Source organism: Phoenix dactylifera, chromosome 15 (genome assembly GCF_051530095.1).
Source record: "Phoenix dactylifera cultivar Ajwa chromosome 15, Ajwa_hap1_PhDact_Kaust_v1.1, whole genome shotgun sequence".
Taxonomy (NCBI): domain Eukaryota; kingdom Viridiplantae; phylum Streptophyta; class Magnoliopsida; order Arecales; family Arecaceae; genus Phoenix; species Phoenix dactylifera.
In genome coordinates, this window is record NC_143204.1 from 14,798,443 (window position 1) to 14,825,153 (window position 26,711).

A 26,711-nucleotide genomic window follows, 5' to 3' on the forward strand; every position below is an offset into this window, starting at 1 on the left:
AATCTTTGCAAGATCATAAAAAGGATGGCGTAAGAGCCCCTTGGCGCATGTTATTACCTAAATAAGCAAAGTGGATAGGAATAGCTATTCCTACTTCTATTTGGCTAAATTTCAGGAATAATTCTATGCTGAGGATGCTTTTATCCATAAGAAAAAGGAGTCAGGAATATGTGAAGGGCTTATGCTAGGAATAATTTATGCCATTTATTCGGATAGTTATTCCTGGTATGAGCAGGTTTGACTAGAATAATTGTTTTTTAGTTGTTCTTATTTTCTGAAAGCTGCCTCAAAAGTAAAAAGCTCATTCCAAGTCTTATGCTTACTTTATCCCGAATTATCACCAAGTATAGATCTAAAACTAGCCGTGCCTTATAAAAAGTTTCCTAGAAAGTGAAAAGCTTATTCCAAGTCTTATGCCTACTTTATTCCCAGGCCTATTACCAGGTACATATCTAAAACTAGCCGAGCCTTGTAATGTATGTAAGCAATTATCATTTCCAGTTATTTTGTGAAATCATTGCAGTTATTGTGAGGACTAGACATATAGCTAGATTTTTACGTAGAACAAAATCAAGCAATGGTTCTAAGACAACACTAGATTTGAGGCAGATAAAATATACGGGAAGAAGAATTTGTCAGGAACTATATATGTTGTTTAGTATCATCAAGTTGGATGTATGAAATTGTATTATTTGTTATCATACATGTAAAAAATTTCGTTGCTGAAGTATGTCAAAAAAACAAGAGTTAAAAGATATCTTTTGGAGATTAAAAGAATATATCGAAGTACACATTATTGGCTCGGGTGACTTAATTAACCATGGTGATGCATGCTTTATGCTGTTTCAATGGCTAAGATTAGTTCATTCCTCCTTGATATTCACTAGTTTATCTTGTGCAATGCACATGATTTATTCAATAAGAAGGTGCCTCAGATAGAAGACTGCTATGACTATATCTATCAAAAGAGATTACAACAGATCAGATACGTGTATTTCCTATCTTAGTTTGCATGCTGATTGATATTCATACTATTTGAGTGTATATGATAGGTTATATTAATTTAAACAAAGTATATATTTATTTAAACAAAGTATATATTCCTATCTTAGTTCTAGGGTGCCACCTTCTCATAAAAGGAGGGTAACTATGACACTACACTAACAATTATGAGCTGAAGGATAACTAAAGATAAAGAAAAATAATTGAAAGATAAAATAAAGTAATGGCCATTTGATTGGTGAAAGGCTTCTTCTTAAAATTTGTAATTTGATATTTATAAGTGGCTTCTATTAACTACTAGGATAGATATCACTATTCTGTTTTGACGCTTGTCCTGCCCGTTTGTGCTAGGCAGGCTATAGGTAGTGGTAAGATAAGTGTCACTGCTTAGTTTTGATACTTAACCTTGCCGGTTTGCATCATGTAAACCACTATTGCCATGCATGTTAATTACCTTCCATTACTCCTATATTCTAGATAGTGAAAGCTGCTAACTAGCCACCCCCTCGGCTCTGCTCTTCTAAAGGCCACGTCCTAAGCCAATAGCCCTCGTTCCGCTCGGTCTGCGTACTCAATCTACATCTTGATGCATCAACCTACACACTTCATATTTTAGCCTTCACCTCTAGTATTTCAGCCTACACCCCTACTATCTATTTCTCTGGTGCTCGGTCCGAAATTAGCATGCTTCTAGTAGTATTTGGCCTGCTAGTTGTATATTTTAGCCTATTGGCTACTATGGCCTACTAACCAAGTACTTTAGCCTGCTGATCAATTTTTTGATTTGCATCTCAATACTTGATCAAAGACTGACATTCTTTTAGAACCTCAGTTGGCCTATGCAAGATGTCCTCTTTGAAGACCTACCACTCATAATCTATTTTATATGACCAGAGATATATTATTAATCGATCTACGATTACAATCATAGGTGTGGATGTGATGTTAAAAAAAACCACCACCCCTCTATTTCCATCTCTTTTTAACAAGGCTCTAATTTACCTTCCTGATGGTATCCTAGGGATATATCATTTGATTGTCTTGACAAAAGGACACCCATGCCTGAGAATTTTGCTTTATATATTAAATAGATATATACAAATGAGCTCATCGACTTTTAAATGCAAATGAAAACTGAAGAATGGGCATGATAGAGAGGCCACTGATCCATGATGCTGCAATTCTTTCCAAACCATGCATCAGTTTCCAATGCCTTGTTCCATATGTGGGCGTCACCGGAGATTCTAATCCTAAATAATCCCATCCATAATGCAGTGCCCCTAAATAATCATTGGGCCATCTCCTTCTAGTTCAGATGCCCAAGTATAGAAGACAGAGAGGGGCTTCCACGGAATCGGAAACCTTCAATTCTCTCATCCCAATGTTTAGGTATGTTACAACACGTTTCAAACTGTTTACATGATTTCGTAAAATCAGGATTAATAGTTCCAGTGGATCACCCAATCCCTCCCACTTCTATCCCGTTTTAACTACAAACTCCGAACATTCCATCCGGTTGAAGTTCTAATTAGGGATGGTAACTGGATGAGGTCGGGTTAGATATCAAAAATTCATCAATCCAAATCCGACTTGTTTATTAAACAAATCAAAATTTTAAATCTGAATCCAAATAGTTTATTAAATAGGTAATCCGACCTAACGTACGCAACCCATTTATTAAACAAGTCAAAACATATTAAACAAGTTAAATAGATTTTTAATAGGTTAAATGAACATATTTTTAATAGGTTAAATGAATTTAAATAGGTTAAGTGAATGATGTTAAATAGGTCGAAAATAAGTTCAGCAGATTTTAAACACATAAAACAAGTTTTAAATAAATTAAACGAGTTGGATCATAATCTAACCCAATTATTAAATGGATTAAATAGGTCAAACTTGCCCACCCTATTTAATAAACAATTTTAAACGAATTGACCTATGTACAACACAAACTCATTTATATCAAATTCAAACCTGCTTAAAGGTCAGATTAACGAATCGGGTCATAAATTACCGTTCCTAAATTTTAAACAAATTAAACGAGTCCAATCATAATCCAGCCCAATTACTAAATGAGTTAAATTTGTCAAAAGTTTACACCTACCTACCCTATTTAATAAACAATTTCAAACAAGTTGATCTATTTACAATCCAAAATCATTTATGTCAAATTCAAACCTGCTTAGAGTAGATCGTTGCATGTCAGATTAACAGGTCGGATCATAAATTACCGCCCCTAATTTTAATTGAGCAGGACACAAAATCTGTTTTCAAAAAAATCCAAAACAACAATGGAAATTTTAAATTCCATATCGCTAATTAACAAAATGGCCTATGTTTCTCGGGGAATACCAAGATAAAATAATGTAAAATTAGCCTGAATCTTTATAGAATCCTTCTCACATCTCTCGTTGGACTGAACAATATCACAAACTAATCCAATCCACGCCTATTTTTATGATTCATTAAACAAAGTTAATATAGTTTTGTCCATGGCTTCTTCCAATCCTGAAAGCCTGCAGTGTAGTTCTGTTGTCAACTGCCCACCGTACAAGCAGAAGCTTAGCTCCCTTGGCATTTGCTTCATGTCTTAAAGCACGCTATGGCATCCATAGTCTGACTACAGAAAGTCCTAAGGATGGCAGCATAGCACACGACAGCATCAATTAAAACATCAGCATCTATCCATAATCCCTGATCAAGTAAACAAACGATACCATTTAAACAATAATAACCTTACTGGAATCTTTTGCTTTCACACAGCATAAACCATGACATCTAGTTATCTGGATCAGAGCCTGTAATGTTCAGCATGTCTACTGAACTATCACATTGCATGTTTTCCGAGGTGAAGAGCTGAATAATTATGACGCAAAACAAGAAACCAGTACTCGCGGGATCACATTCATAAGAGTGGTGATGCTGATTCAAATTCTACGGCACAACATGCATTCAAAATGGGAAGCCAGTTAATCTATCACTACCATCATTCACATCCATGCCACTTAGAAACCAGTCCTTTCCATGGTTACTAAAAGGCTATCTGAAGTGACTGAGGTGTTTGATTTTAGCATATATAATGTGCACAATTATTGCAGTAATTTAAAGAAAGGACCACATAAAAAAGCAAATTGAGAATAAGACCAATCACCAATCTTTCAAAACTCAGTTCACTACCTAATTTGCTAAACCATGAAGTTTACCAGGTGAACAGATGAAGCATATCACATTGATACATTATAGCAAAAAAGACTTTCTTCAGAAACGTGGCAGCTTCATAAGTCCAGTCCCCATTGGGGATATAACATCTTTAGCGATACTGTTAACAAAAACAAAAAAGCAAAGAGAGAGAGATAAAGAAAAGATGGAGATTAATTGTCTAAAGAAATAAGAAAAAGCATCATAGCTCAGTACTATATTAGTTAGACATTTGTAGGGAAAAAGGGACAGGAGAACAGCACCAATGGAGAAGCTAAATGTGATTATTACTTGGAATAACCATGCTATTTTGAGGACCCCTGAATCCAGGCCGAATGAACAATGTTTCAGTTTAGGCACCCAGCAGAATGCAATTATTCAAACCAGCCTGTAGCTTGCCCAGCTGAATAAATAATTCAAATCATCTCAATATATAACAAAGGAGCATATTTTCTTGGCCAGACCACTAAAAGGTATAGATCAAAGGTCCTGAATTTTGAAGTTACTTTGCTTCAACAGATAGTACCATACAGGTTAAGAATCAGATAACACTGTGGTACTTTCTCAATACGATAGAATTACTGGAGAATGTCCTAGGACACATGCCCCACAGTAAGAAGAATGACTAGAAGAAGACAAATCTCACATTTTTCACCGGATCACATAAATTCCATGGTCAGTAATGAATATTTGTATTTGAGTGAACGCCATAATCTACTTTTCAGAAAGTTCTAATACTAAAGAATAATTTTAAAATTAAGAACCAGACATATATTTCAAAAATTAAAGCACAAGCAGTAGTCTCTTATGTCCAACCAGTCGAGTCAGAATAGTATTTAAAGGGTTCACAATTTTTTTGAGTGAAATTAAGTTATGAAGATGTGACAAAATGAATATAGGTTTAAGTCAGACTGAAAATGCTTGTGCTAAGATTCTGATTAATGACTCCAGAATATTTATAGTCCATATGGCTTGGATACTAGTACCAACACTAGGTCAGAAATTTTGAAGTCTCTCCAAACTATGAACATACAACTTGATCAGCAATTTTCTATATATCAATTTGATGTGTACAGGTACATGTACATGCATTAGGACTAATACTGGATAGGGATGGCAAGGTATCAGTTCCAGTCAGGTAGACCACCACTATTAAGCCAAATAAACCAGTGCAAAATCAGCCTGATCCGCCCAGAACAATTTTAGGCAGGCCTAACGAAGGATTTATGGCCGACCAGATTGGGCAGAATCCATATTTCAAGGTCGAATCAGAGTTCTGGTTGGGCTCAAGCTCACTTAAAATTATACTAGCCTGGCCTCATCAACAAAAACCGAAAATTATTAAAAAATGTATGTACTATATAAGTTAATTTTCCGACCCTACCCACTCAGAGCTGCAAAGCATTGGACCTATCTGCTCCCGGCTTCCCACCTCTCTCACTATCTAATCCATCCTTGAGAGGAAGAACCTCAGATCTAATCAGGACCTTTCCCTCCACCTTCCTCCTCTCTCCCTCTCACTAGCCCCAGTCCATGCCTAGAGAGGCGGAGCCCTTAATCCCCTCTCTCCCTTGCTGAGCCACATAGTGGGGTGGACCACCACCACATACTGCCAATTCAATGGTTCCAACCTGCTACGCCACACCCAGCTCCTACGTCTAAGTCTCCATCCCAATTCATCACACTGCTACAACCTCCCAGCAACAAGTATTACCCCTCACCAACCCCAAAAGGCTCATTTTTCCTTCCTCAAATCCTCCCTCTTAATGTGACAAATTGATGGGATATAGCGCTTTGTTAGGTCAAATCTGGGAAGATTTGGACCCACATTTTAATGATAGTTGGCTTCAAGCTACAGAAGCTAGGCCTAAGATTGGACCAAGATGGACTAGAACTAGCATGTTTATTCTTGACATCTATTCACCGGTTGGCCAAACATGGCCTAGCCTAAAGATATGCTTGAGCGTAAACCCAATTTGATATCAACCTAGAACCAGCTCGACCCACAAGTGAGTCAATCAATGCCACACCCAAACCCATTGGCAAGTCAAATATATTGACCATTAACCCAACCCATTCATTCGGATCACTAGAATATAGTGCAAAATGAAAAATTGAAAGTGAAGAAGGAAGAAAATGGGCGAAAGGAAGGCAAAGCACTTAGGCCTGCTGGGCAAGATAGCTAGGCGAAGGTAGGGCTCGAGGATAGTAGTACGTGGTGGTCAATGCTGGGGACACTCAACGATTGTAGGGAGGTAGCGTCAAGGCTAGGTGGCCATGCATCTCAAGAGAGTGGTCAAGCACATCTTGAAAGGATGGTTCCTTAGCAACTATCACATGGATGAGGTGAGCTAATGACGACGATGACAATTGGGCATGTGTCAGTACCCATACTGATACCCAAACAATACACCCATACCAAGTGTTGGTATGACACATTTATTGGTATTGACACTTAAAACAGGGGATGGTACTAGGCACTATTATCTTCCCTACCAATACAGTATGGAACACCCAGTATCGACAGGTATGATTGTTACCGATAACCTTGGTTGGGCAAAGCCATGATTATGAGAAGAGGATGGTAGAGGAGAGAGGAGGCAAAAGGTGCAGAGAGCTTAAGGCCCCTGATACTTTGTCTATTCGTAGTAATCTAGATTAAATTGGTACTCCGACAAAGAAAAACAAATTATAGAGAGAGAGAGAGAAGTGAGAACGTATAAAGACTCCATGTCACTTAATATCGTAAGATATCATAGCTATCCTAAAACCTCCACAGAACAAGGGATGAACATGAGATAAGCCCTTACCTTGATAAAGCCAATATCTTTGGCATTGCTGCGGAAGCACTGCCTGCAGCACATCAATCCATATTTTCGGATCAGTCCATGAGGGTTCCCACAAACTCGGCTGCAACAAACAGTACAAGACTAAAAGTTATAATAAAATTTAGCATGATGACCATCATTTAGAACCTCCAATATTTGAAAAATGAAAAATATAAGATCGGTCACATCCAGATAACAATTTCGTTTCTTAAAACTATCAACTTTCTTCTTATTCCTGTTTCTTATTAGGGGTTTTCGGCATAGTCGTAATGATGAATGTCAAAAAGATGCATCATATTAATGAATTAATTGTTATGATGTTCATATATGAATGGCAGCCTCAGAGAGAGAAAAGCCAACTTTTATAGCGGCCTATGGCATTCAAATATGTTTCTCGTAAGGATTACTGAAAGTCCAAACCTCTCACCTCTGCAAAACTCAATCCTGAAGACGGCTACAAATTGACGATAGAATTCAGAAATTCAGTAACTACAGTAATTTCCAACTAATATTCATATATTTAGAGTTCAAACATCTCCATCGAAATCAATGAGCATAATATAACTCGTAGCATTGGCCTGAATAATTGAAGAACGCAATTTAAGAAGGACAACATTGTAAAAAAAAAAAGAGTATGCCTCACCACCCAGTCCCCCGTTTAGAAGATCCAATGAGCATACCACTCGAAAGATCTCAACTTTGGATTCTAAACAATCTCCGATACAATAATCAAACATCAAATATTAGGGGGAAAAAAGGCTGTAAAATAGCCAAAATCCTTGTTAAGGGTTTCATCTTCTCTAAAACTTAACATTTTCGCGGTTTTCACTGGATTTGGGGGGAGGAAGAACTAATTTTGGAAAGAATAAAAACGGAGAAGAGGAATCGCTCACCAAGCCCGAGATCCAGGACCATAGTTCTTGGGATGGGAATTCCAGACATTAGAATGCCCCATCTCTCCCGCGCCGCTAGCTCTCAGATCGCACGCGAGGAACGGAAGTGCCGTCAATTATGTAGAAAGGTAGGGTTTTTATAGCATTCTTAGAACCCTAATTGTAGCCGGCTTAAGATAGACCTGACCACGGTTCGGTTCTAACCGGAAAACCGAACCGAAAAGAACCGGACCAGAACCGGAACCATGTCTCATGATTCTTAACCGAACCGGAACCTTGAGGAATACGGTTCGGTTAAGGTTCTAGGTTTGATGGAACCGAACCGGAACCGAAGCCTATTTTTTTCTTTTTTTTCATTTATAATAAAATAAATTAGTTCCAAATTTATTTAATGTAACTTATTATTTTTTTATAATTTTATCTAGCTGTATTATTAAAATTTACTTTGATAGTTAATAATAAAATGAGGTACAAATTATCATTTTGTATTAATTATATAATCTATTTGTATTTATAATTTTTTTCCAAATTAATTACACAATCTATTTTTTTTCAAAATTTTATAATTTATGTTGAAAAATCGAAATCGAAACCGTTTAGAACCGGAACCGGCGGTTCTAGAACCGGAACCGAACTGACTATTTTCGGTTATGGTTAAGGTTCTAGGTTTTTGTGGAACTGGCGGTTCCATAACCATGATCAGGTCTAGCTTAAGACTCAGAGATACCCAAACCTAAGCACAATAAGTTTCCGTCGTGACCTAGGTTTTTTTAATCAACAACATTCAATCGACGGCCCGCGGTAGACCTGTGCTTTCTTTTTGTTTACGGTGAATTATACTAATTTAATATAAGTACAACCCAAAAAGTCGGGAAAAAAAGTTATTATAAAAAAATAGGGGCAGCCTCATGGGTCTGCCAGAGGATCCCACCTAGTGCTGAGCAACCAAGGAGACAGCCCAGTCAGTAACCTTGTTTGCATTCCGGTAGACATGAGCGGCCTAAAATACACCACAAACCCTCGTCAGCTTACAGATGTCTTGCAGTAGCAAGTGCTCATCGTCGGACCTGTGATGGCTCTAAATCCACTCGATCATCATGGCGGAGTCCCTTTCAAGATGCATGCTATCCACCCCCAAGACGACCCTCGCATAGTTAAGGTCTTCCCAAGCGGCTCTCAGCTCCACTCTAAGGATAGACGTATCATAAATGTATCGACTCCCAGCTGCGACGAGTCTAGAATTATGACACCTAATCACAAAACCCAACTTCTCCTCTGTTGCCGCCATCAGTCACACTGCCGTTGAAATTCACCTTGAGAAAGCTCGAAGGTAGAGAGTCCTAGGAGATAAAAACCACTTGGGTCACTGTAAAAATTAAATAGGAGTCCCAGATATCTTTTGCCATCCCAAGTGTAGCAGAAGAAGGAGGCTAAGTGATTTCAGCAAGTGCCCTATCTACCACGATCTTTGATGCAGCCTTCTGTTTTCAAAGACGAAGGAGTTCTGTCCAGCCAGATGTGGTAAGCCACATAAACACACTTGACACCTGAGATACAGCAGTGTGGCTCCTCAGAGATTCCTTCAGGTAGCCAAAGAAGGCTTCAACTAGGGACGTGGACTGCAAAAAGCTCGAGATAACCCGAACCCCCCTCCAAACCTGAACCCCGTAGGTAGCCAAACAGGACATAGACGATGGACTCCTCGACCTCTAGGCATCCATCATAGGTAAGACTGAACCTCAACCTCCGTCTGGCCAATATGTTCTTTATCGGTAAGCAGCCCCATATCACCTTCCAAATAAATAGAGCAACACAGGGTAAATGCAAAGCCTCCAGATCTAGCCTCCATCTATCCGCCGAGCCTCCTCAACACTGACCAAGTTATAAAGGTCTCAAGCAGTCACCTTTAACCTGACGGTCGATCTCCAGACCCTCCAGTCCGCAACCCCCCCAATGGGAATCGATAAAATCAGGGCACTCTCGGCCAACTGCACCTCAAAGACTCGTCGGATGATAGCCTCATTCCATCTCCTCTCCCCTAGGATGAACAAGTCACAAACTCTGAGGCTAGCCATGCTCTCTAGATTGATCATGGTAGACCATAGACTAAGCAGTTACTATGTCATCCTTCTATCATCCATCATATCAATTGACTAGCCATCTCCCATAAACCATCTAATGCTAGAGAGCACCACCGAGGCATGAGCATAGATCTCCCTAATGAGCTATGTTGCCCAGTTTGGAAATCGAGTGCAGAGGTCCACATGCCATATTTGGCCCACATCGAGGTACTCTAAAGACTCTCAGGCTCGAGAAGATACCTAGCAACATGTCTAGCAGCAAAGAGCTCTCGCCTTAGAAGCAAGAAGTGAATTCCCAACCCTCCGCTATTAAGAAGCTGACAAACCACCTCCCAATCCCCCAGGTGAACTCCACTTCTACTCTCCCGTTTGCCTCAGATGAAGCTCCTAAGCATCTACTCCAAGATCTTCAACGGTGCCTTTGGCGCAATAGTATTGGACAACAAGTATACTGGAATCGAGGTAAGGGCAAACCGCACCAAGGTGACTCTACCCATCATAGAGAGAGCATCTAACTGCCACCCCTCGAGCCTTTACCTGATGCTTTGTTCAATGGTAGTGCAATCTGACTTGCGGAGGCGTCGACTGGTGATGGGCACCCCCAGATATCTCAAGGTACCTTTTTACTCTCCCACACCCAACAATTTCTTAATGGTAGTCTTGAGACACAGTTGGATCTTTGGACTAAAGCAAATGGCTAACTTAGCCAGATTGACCTATTGCTCAAAAGCTGTACAATACTCCCTCAAGATCCTCCGGATCACCCATGTAGTCTACCTCATAGCCCGGGCTAGAAGCATACAATCATCAGCAAAAAGAAGGTGTTAAATCGGGATGGAAGTTGGCACAGGCCTATAGGCCTCCAAGACTTGAGACAGTGAAGCTTCCCAGAGGGCTCCGTATAAGGCGCTAGCACAGATGATGAAGAGAAATGGAGATAGTGGACAACCTTATCGAAACCCGACCGTAGATTTGAAGAAAAGCGTGAGCGTGACGTTCGCCAATATGGTGAAGGATAAAGCCTAAACACAACCCATAATCCATCTAATCCATAACTTATGAAAACCGAAGCTCTACAAGGAGTCAATCAAGAAGCACCAACTTAGACAATCGTAGGCCCTCTCTATATCAAGCTTGACTCCCATCAAACTCCTTCAGTACGGAACTCTCTGGAGATCATACATGAACTTTTAGGTAAAAGGACATTGTCGGAGATACTACAACCCCTAATAAAGGCACCACGCTCAAAGTTGATGAGCCGGGGTAGGAGTCCCCTCAATCTGGACACCAGGATCTTCGCAGTGGCCTTATATCGTGTGGTGCATAGACTGATCGGTCCATAATGGCCCAGCTCTGTAGCGTCCTACCTCTTCGGGATTAAAGTGATGAAGATCCACTTTCTGGCCCTAGGCATCGAGGTCGTCCCAAAAAACTGCTGGATGGCTGCAGTCACCTCTTGTCGAATAATAAACCAATATCCCCTGAAAAAAACTAGAGGAAATCCATCTAGTCCTGAGGCCTTGTCCTCAGCCAAGGACTAAATAGCTTTCTAGACTTCCCTAGCCATAATTGGATTACAAGAATGGTGTTTTCTCCCCTGGCACTCTCTCCGTTGGTGCTAGCCCGAAAAACGACCCACTACTACCAAGCTCAAAAAACTGTAGAAACTCTTAGCTGATAGTACCAGAGTTGTCTGCCATCTGACCTCTACTATTTGTGAGGCTTCTGATTCTATTTCTCTGTCTCCTCGTAATCATCGATTGGTAAAAAAATTTGGTGTTTTGGTCCCCCTTCGCAATCCACTGCACCCTTGATTCCTTCAGCTATAAGACCTGCTACTGACGAAGAAGCGAGTGATGCATGGCTAACTGTCTTAATCTCCACCAATTCCTCCTCAGACGGGCCACCACTCTAGTCCTCTATATATTGGAGGTTAACGATAGAAGCTTTTGTCTCCTCCATCCTCCGAAAATGTTGCCCACCGCCGCTTGATTCCACTTCCACAGTCAGCGCTTGGGCCACCGCTATACGCCAGGCCTCCTGCACAATATCCCAAGACTGCGGATAGGAGAGCCAAATCTTCTCAATCTGAAAAGGACTCCGATATGGGGTAGAGGACGAAGTACTAACCAAAATGGGGCAATGGCCGAAGCGATGCATGAAAAGTAGCACATATGATTGTCCTAAAAGAGATGAACCCACCCAATTGTGGCGAAAACCATATCTATCCTCTCCAAGACTCTTGCTCAGCCCATTTGATTATTACACCAAATGAATCTCGGCCTTATGAAACCAATATCAACTAGGCTATTAGCTATGATGAAGTCCTAAAAATCTTTAACCTCAATCTTGCTAGTAAAAGGCTTGCCTCCCCCTCGCATTTCTCTTGGGGACTATCTATGTAGTTGAAGTTACCTGCCACTACAGCAAGAAAGCCCAGATGAACCAGGTTGGCCACCTCACCCCATAGCATCTGGCGCTCTCTATAGTCAGTGCTAGCATAAATAGCAGACAAAATCCCAGGAGGCCCATTTTCTTCAGAAATCACCATGATAACTTGTTGGTTATAATTTTGGAAGATGTTAAAGTTACAACTACCTAATCTCCAAACCACAACAATACCATCCGACAAATCTTGAGACTCCACTGCATAGAAGCCCCAAGAGGAAGGATGAACACCTGATGCGTTGAAGACTCAAGCCCGAGAGGCAAGTCTCCAATAATACACACACTTCAGGCTCATGCAGATGTAGTTCTGAAGACACATGAGGGTTTCTCAACCCCCCTACAGTTCCACAATAAGATCTTCGTTCTACAGAACGAAGCTTGCCACAGGCCTCTCCATCGACCTTCATCTGTGGCTTACCCACCACCACATCCTCCCATAACTCATCTCTCAAATTCGAGCCCAGCATCGCCATTTTCAACCGGCGGACCCCTGGTCAGGTCCAATTCATCCCTCATGGCACGAGAGCTTGTCCGCATCACCACACCCTTCATGTCATCCGCACCCGTTGCCGGCCCACCAATGACTGCAATATTTGGGGTAAGATGGCCTTGCACCTTCCTGACTTAGCTGCCCATATCATGCTCCGAAGCATCTTTGCTGGTAACCAGAGCTCCATGGAAAGGCTTTGGTGTCCTTGAATCAGCCGCTGACAATGGAGCAGGTATCAGAAGCAAAGATGGAGCTTCGCTAGCCACGACCTCCTGGCCAGGGGCGACACCTCCTTCCAAGGCCCCTGAACCCCTGCGATCAGCTGTCTGAGATAGTGGGGTGGACTTGCATCGATGAGAATCGCTACCCCCTTCACTGGTGAGAATCCAGAACCTGGGAGGGGAGCCGAGACGAGATTATGAGAGCCCAGACTTCACTGGCCTAGCGCAACCTTGCCCGGATAATAGGCTCCTGGCCTACTTAATTGGGATAGAACTAGACTCGGCCTCCACCATGACGGCATAGGCTTGCTGCCCTTTAGCTTAGCTTGCCAGTTTTACTACTTGGGACCGGCCCATGTCGCTACGCGGCTCAGGGCTTGACTTAGGGCTGATGCTCGGTTGACTCGCCCCTTCAATGATTTGCACCGAGTCTCCCACCTAAATCCCCTTCTCTGGTGATCTTTGTCACGACACCTTAGTTGGCTTTTGCTAGCTGTCTGAATCTGGCGGTGATCCAGGCGAGCTTAGCGTGTTCCATAGGGAACTCAGGCCCGACTAGGAGGAAGTTGACCGAGATGTCGTCTTAGGGGTGGACTCAGCCATCTTCTATGGATGCACCTCAGCCTTGGAAACCCTAGGCTGTCGGATTTTAGGTATGGCTAGCCAGAAGCCAAAAATCGGGCATCGCTCCCCGTCGACCATCTCCTCCTCTGCCTGATCTGAGGCATCCTGAATAGCCTTCACCACTATCGGGGTCAGTGCCTCCCTCCTTGACGCCCTCTCCATCGATGTCGTCACGGGATGAGGAAACCAACACTCTTTTTCTTTATGGTTGATTCTATCACATAAGTAGTAGAAGGCCGACAGATTCTCGAACACAAATGCTTGCCAGAACATCCGTGATCTCCCCCTGATTAGGACCCTCGGCTTAAGTGGATCATGAGCGTTTATCTCCACCTTAACCCTAGCAATCCGAGCTTCTGTTGCTGATCCATGAAGCCATCTAGGGGTAATGGCCAAATAGTCGCTGCCACAGTATCTAAGATTGGCTCCTTCTCCCAATACTCCTGGGGAAGACAAGAAGGCAAAGCTAGACCACGACTCTGTTCACCACATTCGTGCTCGGAACAAAATCTGACACCCATTGCTCCATTGCTAGTAACTGGCCTGCCACAAGCCAAGGGCCGCTGACCAAGGTCATATTTCAATCCTCCTCGCTCTTAAATCAGAACGCATGATGATCCTTCGCCATCGGAAAAGATTCAACATCATAGTCGAGTTTTTCCTTCAACTTCAACTCTCAGGCAACACACTCTGCTGAAACTCTTCGGCCAAGGCTGCAAACGATGATCATCGTCGATTCCCGTGCCTTCTTGGATGCTTTCCACTTGCTCCGCCGGCAACTCGAGAACCTCTGAGAAGTGTCGTTGGAGGTTGTCAAGCTTCTCCTTTGAGATCTTGTGACTGGTCCACACTGGCTGCCGGGAGGGACCGATCCCCGCTGCCAGACAGGCCTTTGGCAGGTCTCAATCGTCGATCCTCACTGCTGAAGAATTCCACCAATATCACATCTTCAATTGCCCATCTTTCTTCCCTCAGCACCCGTTCGAAAGAAAGCCCCAATCACCACATGAAAATTAAAGTAGAACCCCAGTTGGTCACACTAGGTTTCCCTTCTTGGTGTCTACTAGACTTGTGCCTCTGTTAACCAAGATCTATCTATTTCTAACATCTACTATTTGTGTTTTCTTTAGGAGGGCTTTATGCCAACCCAGATTTTTAATATTGTAGTACTATTAAGAATGACCGCTAATAATTCATGTGCAAATGCATGTGGCTAATAAAATTTTAAGCATATGATAAATGTTAAATGAAGTTTAAATATTGATATATTTTCTTTATAAAATTATTTAAAATTTGTTTATGATTTTATAATCTTTTAGTTCTGGAATTTTGCAGCACAGTCTCCATAATCCAAGAATGGCAATTTATAATCGGACCTATTTGTATCTAATCCATTTTAAGCATGATCAGATTTAACATAAATGAGTTTAGATCATAAATAGTCCAACCTATTAACTATTTAGATCTGTTTATTAAACGATTCAAATTAAGATCTAGATCTTTGACCTATTTAACATATTTTTACCAATTTAATAATTAATTAGGTTATGACTTGACCTATTTAACCTTTTTCAAGATCTTTTAAACCATTTATATCCCTTAAACTGACCAACGCGGTTTGTTTAAGTAATATAAATCCATTTAACCCATTAAAAATTATTTGCATATTAGTATATTTAATCTACTTCGACTCATTTAGTAAATAGATTATGCGTATCAGACCAAGCTACTTATTTAATAGAGAAGTAGGGTTCGACGCTTCGACTTAATAAAATTTTGACCCAGCCTACATCCGATCCAACTTGTGTTCAACCCAAACCAACCCAGCCTAAGGGGAACGGAGTGGGAGGAAATCCTAATGGGATGGAAGAGACCAGCTCCTCTCTTTTCAGCCTAAGATTACAACTTAATTATGGTTATTCCAAGCAAATTTATCATTATGTGGTTGTGCATACCACCAATCACGGCCGCTCATTTGGGTAGGTTTTATTCATCAAATATATTTTTGATGCACCGCTACGGAAATAATCTCCCCGTCAGCTGCTAAACTCCCGGTTTATCAGAAAACCCGCTACTTCGGGCCACTTAAACCATTTTCGCTAAAACCGGCTTTATTTGTCAAAGGCTCAATGCCGCTCGAACCGTCGATTAAACCGGTAATACATTCGAACCCTTATTGTGGTTCATATAAACCGGCCGCTATTAAAATGCGAAGTTTTCCCAATCTGATCGATTCGGAAGAGTCAGCGTTCTGGTTCTTCGTTTCCATTTTCTTTTCCTCCACCGCTCCACGATATCCGGCAGCTTTGATCTAGACGGCTTACGGCGGCTTCCAGGTATGCCCCCTCCTCTCCCTCCCTTCTCTCTGGCCTCTTGCCCTCGGCCACTGGGATATTCTCTCTCTAGGCCGACCTCGAGCTCGAGCTTTGGCTGCCGGAGCTTGGCAATCAGACCCTCTCCCTTCCTCCGTGCCTCCCTCACGGTCTCCTGATCCCTAACTTCTCAGGTTTGCTCCTGTTTCTTCCCCTTTTCTTGTTGGATGAGCAGATATTGTTTACTTGGATGTCGGGATTCCCCAACCCCCTCCCCCTTGCAAGGCTGTGCTCCCTTTCCCCTTCACGGCTTCTTGATACCCTCGTCCATTACTTATTGTCTCTTTTTTATTTTTTTGCTTTTTTTTTTTGCTGAGTAGATGTGCTCTATCTTCTTTGATGTTAGGGATTTTTTTCCCTTGCAAGCCTTTATTACGTGATGGACATGTCAATAGAAAATCCGATGTATATATTTTTCTTGTTTTTAACTTTTTAGCAGCAGCAAAGAGGATGATTTCAGATAACGGTGTGTTATGACTATTATTAATGGTTGTTATAATGATTTCGGCCATCCCTGTTATTATATTGAGATAAATAGCGCGAAAAAAAAATATGAAGGTCATTATTTTTTCTTGCAATGAATCGTTATAATATAAACAATGATCATTGACTTTACTTATTCTTTCAAATAAAATAAATTTTCAAAAAATTCAAATTTTTATCATAAAATTCTCACCAAAAATGATTATAGCTTTGAAAATATTATTATTTTGTTTTTGAGAAGTGAAGGTTAAAATAATGCTGTTATTTTGTTTTATTATTGTCAATTTTTTTCATTATAACACCGTTATCATGACTATTATTTCAGTAATTATTTAATATTAAGAAGGATTGCAAGGGAGTCTAGAAGAATATTAATAAATATTTTTATATAATATATTTAGTATGCGATTATGATGATATCTCTTATTTTCTTTTGATTTAACCAGTAATTCGTGGCTCGGTCACTTTTCCAGTTCGATCAGCTATCCGTTTTTCAAAGCGTTATCTACAGCTTCCACCATTGATGGCAGAGAAGGGCTGCTCGGCATCGGGGTGGGTAAGAAACGGGTCCATCTCTACTTCCTTCACCTTCTTCGTGTTCTTCTCTCTCTAAAGATTCTAAAACCACCACCTTCCTGTTGCTTCTCAGGATGCAGAGGCAGAGGAGCTCTATGGGGCCGAGTCCGGATGGGTGGAAGCTCGAACATCGTGTGATCATTTGCCTTCGTTGTCTTCTGACCTCTCTCACATCCCTGTCCCCGATTCTCCTTGCACCAGGTTAGCGTTCGTCTCCAAACCCTGGTCGGTGTTTTTTATTTGGTTCCTCTTTTTGGCTAACCTAACTCGAAGTAGATCGAAGAGAATTACTAAGAACCTGTGATAGATCATGAATTAGGCATGGGAGGTCACTGTATGTGGAAACTTTGTGGGAAAAAATGAATTTTTGTTACTAATAATGATGACAGAGATCTGCCTTAACGGTTAGTATTTGGTTTGTCCTCTGTCCAGTAATTTGGAGACTTGATTCTTATGGTTAAAGGTGTCTTCTACTTTATACTTTTTGTTGTTTGCATAGATCTTACTCATGAGCACTGGATTATGTATGTTTAGAAATGATTTGAGTGCTGGATGGACTGGTAACAAATCCTTGTAAGTTATGGTTGCTTGTGGCCTTTTAGTAGAAAAGGCTGGTAATTGAATTGTGAAGATACAAAAAGAGTTTTGTATACTATGGATTAAAAAGAGGATTACTCAACCACTAATATAATGCAAAGTTTTCTTTTCTTTTTCTTCTCGTTTTTAAAAATATCAGACATGGAATGGTCAGAAAGATGGACCGATAAGTTTTCATCATATCATCTAAAACACAATGCAGAGTTACAAGCATGCCTGTTAATTCCAAATTCTAGTGTTAGTTATCCTATATTATGAAAATAAAGGGTGATTTTTTCCATTTTTCTTTCTCTTTTTCTAAAAAAATATATCAGTGATAATAAAGTAAAGGGAGAGGTTATGGGCCAAAATCATGTACTGACCACCAGCTTAAGGATCTTTAATGAATGCTAGCAAAATATCTTTAAATGGGTAAGTCTGCCGACTATGGTGACAACTTTATTTTATGGATATTCATGCATTTATTGTTACTCATCCAACACCCAAACTCTTAATGCTCCTAAATGACACAAAAGAGGTGGACTTCCATTTCTTTGCTTTTTAGTTGGACATCATAGACACATGTTGTTCCCTGCTACGTGTCTCTTCTAAGAATATTTTGCTGCAAGACAAAAGGTTAAAACTCCAAGTCCATTTGTTAATGATGGAAGTCTGCTTCATTTCAATAACTTCTGTCTGAAGTTCATCCTAGCGTACCAAATGCCACATAATTCATATATCCCCAATGGATAACACTGGAACCATGCTTCATTGATTGCAATTCTTGTGCCTTTTATCGTCACGTGCAACCAAATCCATTTTCCTTTCTATTATTTGTTTTAATCATCTCTACTTTGATGTTGCACCTTTGCCTCACGAACATGTGATGCTATGCTTTCATTCAACATGGTGTATGACAGTATAAGCCCTCTTCCCTTGGCTCCATGCATTTTAATATCTCTAGCCAGATCCATATTAAAGATAATTTGGAGTTCGGTGACTAGAATTCTGTACTTTGGGCATTCATGCTGACAAAAAAACATAGTGCCATCAGAAGGCATGCTGAAAAATAACTTTTTCATAATAGGAAGATACCTTTGTTTCATGCTTGAATCTTGTCAACTAGACTAGCCCAACATGATACACTAGTTCATGCAATAATCTCATAACCATAATCATCCAATCTTGTTCCATCTATTTTGGATCAGCTTTATGGATCCTCATTTGCCCAGCATTGTTAGCTTACTATTTCAAGCTTTTTTTTTTTAATATCCCTTTTTACAATCTCCATCCGTGTTACCTTAGGCACTCTCCTTCTTTTTTTCAATCCTTTAACAAAAATTAACCCCTTTTATTGGATTCCTCTAAGATCTTCATTATACATGCCCATAGTATCTTGATTGTTTCTCTGTCATTTTATCTTTGATTTTGGAACTGATATGGCTCTCTATCTACTCTTATCTCGCTGTTTCCTTTCTAGTTTACCACACAATTTTCCCAATATTCTCATTTTTACTACATTCAACTTATGTTTATAAACTTTCTTTATTGTTCAGTATTTAAAGCCATATAACATTGCCACCCTTATTTCTATTTGATCAATTTTCCTTTAAGTCACCATGATATGCGACTATGAGTTGATCATATAGCTCCTGAGAGGCACTTCCTCACCTCACCCAACCAGTTATAATTCTCTTATATTTTCTCTCTCTCATATGATGTGACTATAGTTTTATGCTGCTCGTCAATCTCAACTAATTTGGAATTAAGGCTTGGTTGAGTTGAGTTGAGTTGCAGGACAAGGGTAAATCCAACCAAAATTGAATGAGGGCAGGACTTGAGTCCTGGTCATTGGTTCTAACCCCCAATGACTTCACAAACTGCACTGACCCCTCGATATGTTTTATTTATCTTTTCTCTATTTTGCATACCATAGCTATAACCAACATTATTTTGTATAAGTAACCTCTCCATTATTTTGTATCGTAGATCCTATATAATAAGAAAATTCACTTCGCGATATCTCTTGTCCATCAATCTTAATTGCTGCCTCGTCTTCATTTCTATTTTAAATAAACTTGTGTCCAATATGCTCTATTTTCATTCTGCTGATTTTGAGCTCTCATGTTTAAATCTTTCTTCCATAAATAGAATTTAACATTTAGTCATGTGCTTTAATCATCAATTAATACCCTGCATATAACAGATACCACGGCACAGTTTCTCAGTAATAACAGCAGCTGTTGAAACCTTGTATATATTAGCCTGACATCTGTTGTTACATATCGTACTAGCCATGAACCAATAAGGTTGGGGACATACACACTTACAATGGGAAAACTGGGTTTGTCTTGCACTGACTCAAGGCATATTGGCATCTCGCGGACCTAATACTGATCGGTTTGCTTTCTTTTCCTGTTGAAAAAATGTCTGCTCATTTGGAGCAAGGTGTATCAAGGCATATTGCTCTTGTATCAAAGATCATACCATATTGGCTGGCCATCTATACAATACCATTTCTTGAGATTGGAGTGTTTAATTAACCATAAATTCATTATGATTAGTTTAAAAATCTGTGATGCTAGTGTAATTGTTGGTGCAAGCCTCTTGTGAGTGACAATACAAACAACTCCAGCCCTTGTCAATGCAAACCGACATACATATCCTCCATAGTCTTCTACTTAATTACCTTTCTTGGTAGCCTATCATAAGCTTTGTGTAAGTCAATGAGAACCATGGGTAAACATTTTTCTTTTTATTTATATTGTTTATCAATTTCCTAAGTAAGAAAACAGCCTTCATTGTTAACCTTTGTAATTGCTCAATTATCAAGTTAATTGTAGATCGTTACATACTTTCCCTCTCGGTCTCCAAGCTCCTTATTATTGTTGTATTGCATTCATTTCCTCATCTTTCTTCGTCCAACGGGTAAGTTGGAACTAGTAAATTTGTTTCATCAAACTTAACCCTCATCTATGGTTAAACAAGTTTCATTGGGAAATGTCCAACATTAAATTTCGTAAATATGGTTTCCATAGTGCTATGCAGAAACAAGTGAGAGAGTATGGGCATAGGCAATGCAGAAGAAAGTAGATCGCATAGGCATAAATTTATGTCATCTCTAAGAAAATTAGTTGTATTTGACCAAATTAATTACACAAAACTGATATTAGCTCTAAAAGGAAAGCTATAATTATCTTTGTTTGATAGAATTTATCTAGATGATTAAACAAATTTTAAATTTTACAAATTAATCCCATGAAAAAGTTCCAGAAAATTATAGTCAAGTAAAACCGAGGCATGCACTTTAATAATACTAATTTACAAAAATAAATAAAAATAGAGGGAAAATTTTAGTTTGAAGAATATAGTTATTTTGACTATTCTAATGCTTTCCAAAACTTTCAAAATAAATCCAAAACTATATGTGAAATATTTACATGGTCTGCAATTCTAGCCTTATATATGTAAAATTCAAGCCTTATATGTCTATAAGAATCAGGTTAAACATAAAATTGATTTTCATTTTGATCTACAAATTGTTTGAGTCGTTGAAAAAATTAATCTTGTGTGTGTATATGTGCATGTGTATATAAGAAATTTGGTTAGAAATAAAATTGATTTTCTGTTTGATCTCTGTATTTGTTTTAGTCATCGATGTTAGTCTTGTGCGTGTCTCTATAAATCTTAAGAATTAGGTTGAAAATAAAATCGATTTTCTGTTTGATCTACGTATTTGTTTTAGCCATTGAAAATCTTACTTACTTAAATGCTATATTATGAGAATGTTTTTTCCTATTTGGGTTAAATAACCAGTTCAAGTTTTAAATCATAAAATGTCTCATTCCAGAAATATGCTTATCCTCCATAATGACTTGAATACAGGTAAGCTTTACCCATATTACTTGTGAAAAAATAATGTGTCCATCTCCTTCAAATGCACTGATGCCATTAGCTCATCAATCCAGAGTTTGGTTACTGCTATGTCATTTTGTCAAACAATAATGTAGTTCATGGGTTGCATGCTGGCTAGAATTTCAAATGCCTCCAAGTCCCTTATGGATCATTGATCACTCGCTGTTTTAGGTGTAAGTTTTGGCAGGGGACATTGTTCATCATGCAGCGTAAAGATTTGATTGCAGTAGCTAAGTTCCAATTCTCACTGTTCTTTTATCAACCATCATATTTGTCCGGTTTGTTGTCCTTCGACAGTGAACCCGTTCATATGCCTGGTTAATGATCGTCAATTAGCCTTCTGGCGGTGAATTTCTGACTGTTCAAATCAGTAGCCATTTTAAGGTCTATGCAGAAACTAACTGACAAAGCAAACTGTAGATGTATGCACCATTTATTTCTCAGATGTTTGGTAATCTCAATTTGCTTGCACATGTGCATGTGTCAGTGGTTTGACGGGTGGGAGAGTGCATGCATGCGTGTGAGTCTATAAACCCATACACCTGAACTAAAAAACTCGAACTGCATCAAGCTTAGGTTAAATTTCTAACTGAAGCATCTTATGCATTTCAGATGCCACCACCCTGCTGAAAACTGGCTGTGTTTAAGCTGTAAGGATGTTCTATGTTGCCGCTTTATCAACAAACACATGCTCAGTCATCATCAAGAAACAGGGCACTGCCTAGCTCTCAGCTTCAGGTATATTATATCAGCATTTCTTTTCTATGCTAAATTGATTTCAGTAAACATTCATATTGTTTCTCTGAACTTGTGACAGTGATCTGTCAGTATGGTGTTTTGCTTGTGAAGCATATCTTGATGTTCAGATGATTTGGCAGTTGCGACCTGTTTATGAAGTTGCCCATCTGTTAAAATTTGGACAGAGCCCACCTTTTCGTGCCCTTGAAAGCCTGCAGTTAAGCACTCAAAGTGAAAGTTCCTCCTCAAGATCTTAATTTTCCGGTATGTAGCTGCCACGGCTCCTGTTGAGGTGAAGAGAAAAGTGGGTTCCATCCATGTCTTCATCCGTCTTCCGTTAAAACAGGGATTTATGGTGTTTTTATTCCAGAACTATACCAGACTGTGGGGTGACAGAAAGATGTTAGAAATAGCAGACAATTTGAGTTCTGTTCGAACGGAGATGCCAGCAACTGAACTCTAGATTTGTTTCTTCTTTTCTTGTGTTTTTGCTTTGTCGGTGACGGTAAATTGATAGTGCAACCCTTAAACGAGTGAAGCCACTAGTTTCATTCCCCATGTTTGAATTGAAATTTCTTCCTGAGACGATTGCCCTGCGGAAGGACTACTGGAGCTCATATTTCTCTAGTATATGCTTATCAGCCTTTCAGCTAATTGGTTACAAGTTGGCCAATTGTTTGTCTTTTGTCCTCTCAGTTTGCAATCAATCTTTTGAGGTGCCTATATTTGATGGCTAAAACGGTGGTTCCATCGTACCCTGATACTTTTTCTTGCTGGTTGCCCTTTTTCCCCTTGGCTTGGTTTATACTGCTTCATCTAACTCCTGGCTAATTGTAATACAAGATTCTTGAGAGGTTGCATGTTTGCCTGGCCACCATATCGTTCCGATTCTGTGCTTTATTCTGCCTCCCCTCCCCAATCAACCCAGAAATTGTGATATATTTGACACCATTGAATGTGATTAGAATATGATAAAAAGCATCATTCAGCCTGTGGGGTTTGTTTGGGTGCATTCCGGTTCATAATTAAATTAATGGTTTAACATTTTAAGATCCGGTAGTGTACTTGGTTTCATAACTTCAAATGAATCGATTCGATTAAATCTCATAATCACTGAGTCAAAATATTCTGTTACCCAATCAAATCAATCCAGAGCAGAGCCAAACTCTGTAATAAATTACCAGTTTATTCGTTCATAGCATGGTCATACAACTACTATTCGTCTTTTTTCTGGTAATCATCCAACCATAAGAGTTCAGGACACAAACATCAGTACAATAATAAGAAAGCCAAACAAGGGAAGACACACACATGTATAAGGAAAAGAAATACAAAGTATCATCTCGATATAACTCGAGTGCATGTGGGATGTCCAACTTCCTAGTTGCTGCCACTAATTCTTGGCTCCTGGCTTGCCACTCTTGGCCTGCTTGAGATTAAAATCAAAATGATTAGAACTACATCATAGAAACAAACTCCTATTTCTAGCCATCTACCTAAATATTAAGTGAAACAATATTCCCTTTAAAACTTTGCCGTTAAACATATCATGAGGTTGCCTTCTGAGTCCTATAAGACTGTTAAAAACCTTGGTTTTGGAAGGAGAGATGCAAGCAATGAAATCCGGGTTACCTTCTTCTTGGGCTCCCGGGGCTTACGCTCGGCCTTTTTGGGGGCCTGCTTTGAGGCCGGAGCCTTGGGTGCACTCTCTCCTGCCTTGGGCTGCGACGTGAGCCCAGCAGGCTTCTCGGCCTTCAAGGATGCCATTCCGCTCGCAGTTCTTCTCTCACACAACAGAAGGTAAGAAAAGCTCTTAGAAGTGGTGCTTGGCTTGGGTTTGTCACTGCCAGGGGAGTGGTATTTATAGCAAAGCCCCATGCCAAGCATGGAATTAGATTCAAAACCCAGAGAACAAAGCTGGCTTGAATAATTGTAGCATGAGGTAAGGGAATAATGGCCGGCTATTGGAAGCTTTTCCATGGAATTAGATGCATTTTAACGCTTTTTAGCATTGGTTAGATGCGTGTTTCGGTATAATGTTGAGTATGGTCTGGAGATGATTTGATGAAATGTGGACATTCATGGATGCTTTTCACATTGAATCCATTATTAGGAAGCCAGCTAGGAATGCTAAAAAAGATTCATTGATGCAGATTCTAAAAGCCAAATTATACGAGGACAAACGTCTAGACAATGACTGATAAAGCCAGAAGCAAGTGTCATGTAAATCTAGTTGATAGAATCAGAACATATGAGTCGCGTGACTCTTGCTAAAACTAAATAAAGTTCAACTAAAGGTATGAACTAGGTTGAACAGATATAATTCAGCCACAAAAAAGAAAACTAGGTTTAATAATTAAGTTTCGAGTCAGTCTAATAGAAAATTGAGAAAAAAATACCAATCTTAGATTCTCAAGAACAAAAGACTATATTGTAGGCCGAATAAATGAAGACGACTAACACAAACTACGTTAAGGCTAATAAGGTATGACTACCAGTCTGATAGTTAGTTGCAGAATGATCGTGCTTAAGTGTAGTTAGAAGACAGTTGACAACAATTACCAGAACTACCAGAGATGGAGATCAAACGTGGGAAGCAACCGTTAAAGTAAAGAATTATCATATTTGTGGGTAGTTAACTTATAGTAGTATAAGTACTAGAATTGTGCTCTATATTGAGACTCTTCGACCCTTCGACAATCAATTAATCCATTTCATTCATTTTATGTTTACTTTTATCTTTTATCATAAGAGTAACCGTAACTTAGTCTTTCTACCGCAGCTCCACACTACATCCTTACCATAGCCCCATACTACAACTTTTTTGAGAATAGATATGAAGTGGATATATGAGGAAAAGGGATCAATCTTCTTCAATCTTATTCATTGGGGATCGTCCCATTATAAAGAATACAAGCAGCTCTACCAAAAGCCAATTTGGAAAATGTTGCAATTAGCTATTACTATACATATACACTTGCCATGTTTAGGACAACAAATAAGAAAGTGTGAGCTATACAATATTAGCATAATGGAAAAACAATTACAGAAGGTATATTAAGGATATTCTATTTACACTCCCCCTCAAACCAATGGTGGCTCATCATTAGTTGCTAAGCAAGTAGTTATGATGATTCTCTGGTTGCATCTTCATAAGGATATCGGCAATTTGTTCATTTGAAAAAACATGTGGTAGTGAAACAATGCCTTGTTCAAATTTTTTACGAACAAAATGACAATCCACCTCTATATGTTTTGTCCTTTCATGAAAAACGGGATTGTTGGCAATTTTTATGGCACTTTCATTGTTGCAAAATAGTGGAGTGGGAGAAGTAGAAGCATCTCCAAAATCACCAAGGAGTCGTCGAAGCCAGAAGATTTCACTACACGTAGAAGACATTGCTCGATACTCTGATTCTATGGAGGACTTCAAAACTGTGGCCTGCCTTTTTGATTTCCAAGAAAGTAATGAGCAACCAAGAAAAGTACAATAGTCAATAGTTGATCGTCTCATATCTGGGCAACCGGCATAATCTGCATCCGAGAATACTCGCAACTCAAAAAAGGATGATTTTAAATAGGATAAACCTAAGGTTGGTGTAGAACGAAGATACTGAATAATTTGATGGATTGTTGTTAAGTGCAACTGGCGAGGATCTGAAACAAATTAACTTACAATATGCACGACATGAGCAATATTAGGACGTGTCACTGTAAAATACACAAGACTACCAACTACCTTCCTATAGAGTGTAGGATCAGCAATGGCATCTCCATCAGTCCTCTCATATCTGACATTTAGCTCCAGAGAAGTGTCTGCAATTTTATCATCTGTGAGCCGAACTAGATTGATAATATCTCTTGTGTATTTGCCTTGGCTAAGAAAATATCCATGGGGACATTAAGAAATTTCTAGCCCAAGAAAATAGGTAGCTAACCCAAAATCTTTCATTTGAAAAGATTAGTGAAGAATGTCTTTTATATTCTTAATAGCTTGATGATTATCTCATGTTATCGATATATCATCTGCATAGACCAAAATGAAAACTTTTCCGTGAGTGGTTTTGGAATAGAATAAAGAATAATCATTGCAGCTTTGCTTATATCCAGCACTATGAAGAACTGCTTTTAATTTAGAAAACCATGCCTATGGTGCTTGTTTTAAGCCATACAATGCCTTCTTCAACTTGCATATAAATAGTTTCGGAGAGCTCACCATTAAGAAATGCATTCCTGATATCCATTTGATAGATGTCCCAATTA

The 26,711-nt window shown here is 39.4% G+C and overlaps 2 protein-coding genes across 7 annotated transcripts; one reads left to right on the top strand and one right to left on the bottom strand.

Moving 5' to 3' along the window:
- Positions 1–3,362: 3,362 nt before the first annotated feature.
- Positions 3,363–8,079, bottom strand: LOC108511943 (small ribosomal subunit protein uS14). 3 transcript variants are annotated; one of them, XM_088711574.2, is made up of 3 exons: positions 7,925–8,079; positions 7,014–7,113; positions 3,363–3,637 (listed from the first exon to the last, which is right to left on the bottom strand). In XM_088711574.2, exons 1-3 carry the CDS (start codon positions 7,984–7,986, stop codon positions 3,626–3,628), a joined length of 174 nt encoding a protein of 57 aa, XP_088567700.1. In that variant the 5' UTR covers positions 7,987–8,079; the 3' UTR covers positions 3,363–3,625. The 3 variants fall into 3 exon arrangements, with proteins under 3 accessions (XP_088567700.1, XP_017702532.4, XP_017702531.1); XM_017847043.5 differs by having other exon boundaries at positions 3,363–3,699; XM_017847042.5 differs by lacking the exon at positions 3,363–3,637 and adding an exon at positions 4,046–4,324.
- A 7,940-nt stretch (positions 8,080–16,019) lies between these two features.
- Positions 16,020–23,053, top strand: LOC120113229 (histone deacetylase-like protein). 4 transcript variants are annotated; one of them, XM_088711616.2, is made up of 5 exons: positions 16,020–16,294; positions 17,090–17,199; positions 17,293–17,420; positions 22,323–22,448; positions 22,528–23,053. In XM_088711616.2, the coding sequence occupies exons 2-5, from the start codon at positions 17,167–17,169 to the stop codon at positions 22,703–22,705; spliced, it is 465 nt and encodes a 154-aa protein (XP_088567742.2). In that variant the 5' UTR covers positions 16,020–16,294; positions 17,090–17,166; the 3' UTR covers positions 22,706–23,053. The 4 variants fall into 4 exon arrangements, with proteins under 4 accessions (XP_088567742.2, XP_038989956.3, XP_088567743.2 ...); XM_039134028.3 differs by having other exon boundaries at positions 16,025–16,124; XM_088711617.2 differs by having other exon boundaries at positions 16,026–16,124; positions 17,117–17,199.
- The last annotated feature ends 3,658 nt before the right edge of the window (positions 23,054–26,711 follow it).

Excerpts from the sequence above, each read along its gene's own strand:
- LOC108511943 (XM_017847043.5), bottom strand. The coding sequence starts at position 7,986 with ATGGGGCATTCTAATGTCTGGAATTCCCATCCCAAGAACTATGGTCCT. Across the intron at positions 7,114-7,924 it reads GGTCCTGGATCTCGGGCTTG|CCGAGTTTGTGGGAACCCTC; the intron begins GTGAGCGATTCC and ends TGTTTGTTGCAG. Across the intron at positions 3,700-7,013 it reads AAGATATTGGCTTTATCAAG|GGATTATGGATAGATGCTGA; the intron begins GTAAGGGCTTAT and ends TTACTTGATCAG.
- LOC120113229 (XM_088711616.2), top strand. The coding sequence starts at position 17,167 with ATGGCAGAGAAGGGCTGCTCGGCATCGGGGTGG. Across the intron at positions 17,421-22,322 it reads CCCGATTCTCCTTGCACCAG|ATGCCACCACCCTGCTGAAA; the intron begins GTTAGCGTTCGT and ends TATGCATTTCAG. Across the intron at positions 22,449-22,527 it reads TGCCTAGCTCTCAGCTTCAG|TGATCTGTCAGTATGGTGTT; the intron begins GTATATTATATC and ends AACTTGTGACAG.